Genomic DNA, 4,883 nt, shown 5'->3' on the forward strand with positions numbered 1-4,883 from the left:
GGATTATGACAATTTTGCGGTAAAATAATTAGCGCCAATCAATAAGAAGATTATCGATGTCGATAACATTCTCGGGGCCTGCCTTACCTAACCTGGTTGGATTGGTTTCGGGAAAACATGTGCTAATCTCACAGCTGGGCGGGTTAGAAGACCTAGAGCGGTTTTTACTTCACAAGATCTAGCAGTTTGGTCGGGGCCGGTGAACGTCCTTGTCACGCGTCCTAGGCGCCAAATTCCTCTGGGAGTCCACTCTTCCAGTACCCAAACAATATCGTTGACTTCAAGCTTTGATTCTGGGTTGGTCCACTTCCTTCGGGTGTTCAGGGTAGGCAAGTATTCTCGGACCAGCCTTTTCCATATTGCTTCCAATCGTTGTCTGATCTGCGTCCAACTTTTCGTCTTCAGTGAAGGGTTCTCATTGAACACACAGGCTGGTATGTTAGGGAAAGCTCGACCAATAAGGAAATGATTTGGGGTTAGTGGATCTTCGTCTTCGTTGTCGCTTCTGACGTGGGTCAAGGGGCGTGCATTAACTAAGCATTCTGCTTCTGCGACAATGGTTGTGAAGACGTCCCAAGTCAATTTGGCAGAAACCAAGTTCAGAAGAAGAGCTCGTTTTACTATCTGTACGAGCCTCTCCCACACGCCTCCAAAGTGAGGAGCAGATGGAGGGTTGAGGCGCCATTCAACTGACTGGTTCAACAAGTTGTTCCTGATAAAGTCGTGGTCCAACTGCAGATTTTGTCTTCTTATTTGTTTTCTGGCTCCCAGGAAGTTGCTTCCGTTATCACTGAGTAAGAGCCGTGGTTGTCCCCGTCGAGCAATGAATCTGCGGATGGCTGTCATACAAGCTGATGTTGTCAGATCTTCTGTCACTTCCAGGTGTACTGCTCGAGTCACTAAGCAGTTGAAAAGACAGATATAGGCCTTCTCTTATTTGCCTCTTTGAATAACGGTGAAGGGCCCAATATAATCAAGTCCTACATTCGTGAAGGTTACGGGTGATTCGTTTTCTGGAAATCGGGCATCAGGCAGATCTGCCATAGGTGGCTGAAGACCTTGTCCTTCAAAACGTCTACATTCAAAGCACTTGTATGAAATGCTGCGTAAGGAGTCTCTTAGGCCAAAAACATAGTAACTTTGCTGTACAAAGTTTTTGACATACTCTGTTCCAAAGTGCATGCAGATTTCATGGCACTTCTCCAGGAAAAGTCGGGCGATTGATTCCTTTGCGTTAAGGACAATTGGATGCTTTGTGTTATATCCAAAAGTACTTCTCTTTGTTCTGCCACCAACTCTTAAAATATTATCCTTCAGAAAGGGTGAGAGCGGCAGAAGTTTGTCTTTGGATGGCAAATTCTTATTTTTATTCAAGAAAGCGACTGAGGGACCGAATGAATTCTGCTGAGATACTTGAATAAGGTGGTTCCTGGCGTTTTCGACATCGTTGATGTTGAGTGCTCTTTTGGATTTAGTTCGCAAGATTTCGATGAACCGAAACACTTGGGCTGTTGCTTTTAGCAACTTCGTCCATTTTGAGAAATTTTTTGCCGCAACCACTGGTTGAATTGTTTGTCGCACCATCGTGGTGTTTGTCTTCTCGGTGTTGAGAAAAGTGCTCCAGCTTTCTTTCGGTTTGAACAAAAATGCTGGTGGGCTTAGCCAATGCTCTTTAATGTCAGCAGGAAGAATACCTCGAGAAACGTGATCGGCTGGATTGCTTTTCCCACTGATATGTCTCCAGCTGCTGGTTGGCGATTGACTTTGAATTTCGCTTACTCGGTTGCCCACGAAAACTTTAAGTTTTTCTGAGTTTTTGATCCAAGCCAGGACAGCCATGCTGTCACACCAAAATGTGGTATCTTTGAACTCTATAGTATGGTGTTTCTTGACGAAGTGAGCTAAACGGGTTCCAAGGAAGGCGGCTTGAAGTTCGAGTTTTGGGATACTTAGCTGCTTGATTTGAGCAACTTTGGCTTTGCTCATTAGGAAACTACAAGATACGCTGTTTTCAGAGGTAATTCGGGCATAAGCAACGGCACCATAGGCTAGTTGAGAAGCATCCGTAAAAACGTGTAGTTCATACGCTTTTCTGGTCGCTACGTCTAGTGTTAGGCAGCGAGGGATTTCAATTGGGGGAGAGCACATGTAATTGTCTATCCATGTTTGAATTGATTTAATCTTCTCCTTTGGCAGGCTGTCATCCCATGGTAGACCCTCTTTCCATATCTCTTGTAGTATAATTTTCAGAGTGATGATTACGGGCGCTATAATCCCTAGCGGGTCAAAGGCATGCGATTAGAGATAGTAGTTTTCGAACAGTGTAATTCTCTGCGTTGGTTTCAAATTTTGATGGTTTCTGATGAAAAAATTTGTCAGTTGATTTATTCCATTGAACAGCAAGTACGCGGTGACAGTCCTCGCTATTTTCTTCACCACGCTGACATTGTTTATGGCTGTTTGCTCATTGGAGACAAACTTTGTCAAGTTAAAGCCGGCTCTCATGAGGGTTTTCTTCAGCTACACTGCGGCTTCTTGTGCAATCTCCACCGTTTCGAAGGAATGTACAAAATCGTCCATGTATAAAATATTTTTAACAAGATTTTGAATCGTTTGGTTCGGCGCAAAATCTGCTGCCGTTTTCTGGAGGACAAAAACAGCTGTTGATGGTGAGCATCGAGCGCCAAAAATGAGACGGGTGTACTGGAATTGCTTCACACTGTGATTGGTGGGCCAGAGAAATCTCATTGAAGGCTGGTCTTTCTCAATTATACCTACTTGCATAAACATCGCCTCAATATCGGAGCTGACTGCAACTGAATTTTCTCTGAAACCAAGCAGGAGACCAACCAGATTGTTGATCAGGTCTGGGCCTGTCAAAAGGTTACTGCTCAGAGAATTCCCTTTAAAAACAGATGCAGCATTTGAAACTCGCCGTACCTTTCCAGGCTTATTGGGGTTGGTGACTGGGTGATGTGGTAGGTACCATACGCGGCTAGTGGCGATGCTAGAGAAAATAACTGGCTTGACATATCCCTTCTCGATGTCTGTATCGAGTGTCTTCTGATACATCTCTTTCAGCAGCTGATCTTTGCTTAGTCTCTTTTCGAGGCTTTGAATTTGTGCCTTGGCTACAGGATAGTTGTTCTCCAAATTTACTTTTTCTTTCCAGAGAAGACCGATCTCGTACCTCTCGCCTGTGTGACGCACTGTATCATTCAGTATTTTAAGTGCTCTGGTGTCATCTTTTGACAAAGGCGTTTCATTTTCATTTTCCGTTCCCGATGAATCTATCTTCCAGAAGCTGGTTATATAATCTGCCAGAGGATCTTCATTTGTTGTGAGCGTCAATTCTCTGTCGAATGCTTCTTAGCTAAGAGAAAGGAAGTTGGTTCTTTGTTGTTCCTCATGGCCGAATTTGATTGGACCAGTTATAGTCCAGCCTAACAGATTTCTGATTGCAAATGGCGTGTTTTTGGGTCCCTGTAAAAACTCTCTTTCGAGGATGTACTGTGTTGCGTCAATTCCAAGTAATACTTGGATGCGATTGTTTTCCAGTTGGGGAAAACTGATGTGTTGCAAATGGGGATGTTTGCTGCAAACATCATTCAGTTCTGAAACGGGGGCATCATCAAAATGCCAATTGTTAATTGAATAAACGTAATTCAAGCGAAACAGTGGTTTGTTGCTGTTAAAGGGTCCAATATCAAGTTGTACAAGTTTGGCTTCCATTGAGGAATCACCAAAGGCTGTCGAAACGCTCAGAGTTGATTCTAGGCTCGTTCGTGCTGCATTTAGTTTGGTTACCATGTGATCGAAAATATAAGATATCGTGCAGCAGCTGTCAAGTAAAGCATAACATTCGCATGTTTCGTTGGGACCGTAAAGTTTAATGGGAACCATTGGAAGCTGAATTCTAATTTTTCGAGGGAAAACTGGCGTGTAGTTTGGTGATTTCGTTTCTTTGCTGATCTCGTCAAAGGACTCGCATAGTGGTAATTCGTGTTGAGTAGCGTTTGTTTTTTGCTGTGAGACGTAATTGTTGTCATGTAGCAATGAGTGGTGTTTCCGTGAACAATGTCTGCATGAAACTTTCGATGGACATGTTTTTGCGTTATGGGTTGAGCTAAGACAATTGTAGCAAAGAAAATTCTTCTTGACTTTAGCATTACGTTCAGACGGTGACATTTGCAGAAATTTTGGACACTTCCCTATGTAATGATCTCCTTGATTGACCGGACAGTTTGTACTTCTGTTTTGTTGAGACTCGTGTTTCTTTGGATTGAATGGTTTGTGAACAAAACTACTGTTGTTGCTTTCAAATGTTTTTGTTCTGTTAGCGTTGTTGTGATGATGTTCGTTTGCGTTCTGGTTATTATTGTTCGGGTTTTGGTTGTGGTGGTTCTTGTTGTAGCCGGATTGGCTAAATTTTTGGTTCCCGTTTCTTTCTTTGTGCCTGAAATTAGATTTATGTTAAATTTACCTCTATTGCGGTCGTTCTTGTCGTGATTTCCGTTGTTCGTTTCGTTGCTGGAAAAGCTGTTGTCCTGTAAATGTTCACAGGCTCTAGCCTGTTTATCCATCCAAATCGAGAGGTCTTCCAATCCTGGAAATGGACTTCCATTGTCGACTAGGTGTTCACTCCATTTCATTTTCAATGACCATGGTAGCTTATCTCGGGCGATCCGGACTAAATAGGTAGAATTCAAGTCTGCGTAAAAACCATGTGCATTAAATGTCTGGACTAATTTTCTCAGGAAAGAAGCGTAGCTTATCAATGTTGCGTGGTCGTTTGCTTGTGGTCTCTGCCACAGTTCAAGTTCTTTGGTGAGGGCGGCGACAACGTGTTGAGGATTTCCAAAGCGTCTTTCAAGGTCCGATAA

General features: G+C 43.2%; 1 protein-coding gene across 1 annotated transcript; it reads right to left on the reverse strand.

Annotated features, from left to right (window-relative positions):
- Positions 1-2,520: 2,520 nt before the first annotated feature.
- Positions 2,521-4,652, reverse strand: LOC142334818 (uncharacterized). The gene is made up of 3 exons (XM_075383142.1): positions 4,484-4,652; positions 3,512-3,595; positions 2,521-3,317 (listed from the first exon to the last, which is right to left on the reverse strand). The coding sequence occupies exons 1-3, from the start codon at positions 4,650-4,652 to the stop codon at positions 2,521-2,523; spliced, it is 1,050 nt and encodes a 349-aa protein (XP_075239257.1).
- Positions 4,653-4,883: the final 231 nt, after the last annotated feature.

This window comes from Convolutriloba macropyga, chromosome 2, assembly GCF_964194025.1.
Source record: "Convolutriloba macropyga chromosome 2, txConMacr16.3, whole genome shotgun sequence".
Taxonomy (NCBI): Eukaryota; Metazoa; Xenacoelomorpha; order Acoela; family Convolutidae; genus Convolutriloba; species Convolutriloba macropyga.

Bases quoted from the DNA above. Each gene is read 5' to 3' on its own strand.
- LOC142334818 (XM_075383142.1), bottom strand. From the start codon at position 4,652: ATGAAATGGAGTGAACACCTAGTCGACAATGGAAGTCCATTTCCAGGA. The intron at 3,596-4,483 runs GTAAATTTAACA...TGATGTTTGCAG, and splicing joins CAAGAACGACCGCAATAGAG to CAAACATCCCCATTTGCAAC. The intron at 3,318-3,511 runs GTACATCCTCGA...ATCCTCTGGCAG, and splicing joins CTTGGAATTGACGCAACACA to ATTATATAACCAGCTTCTGG.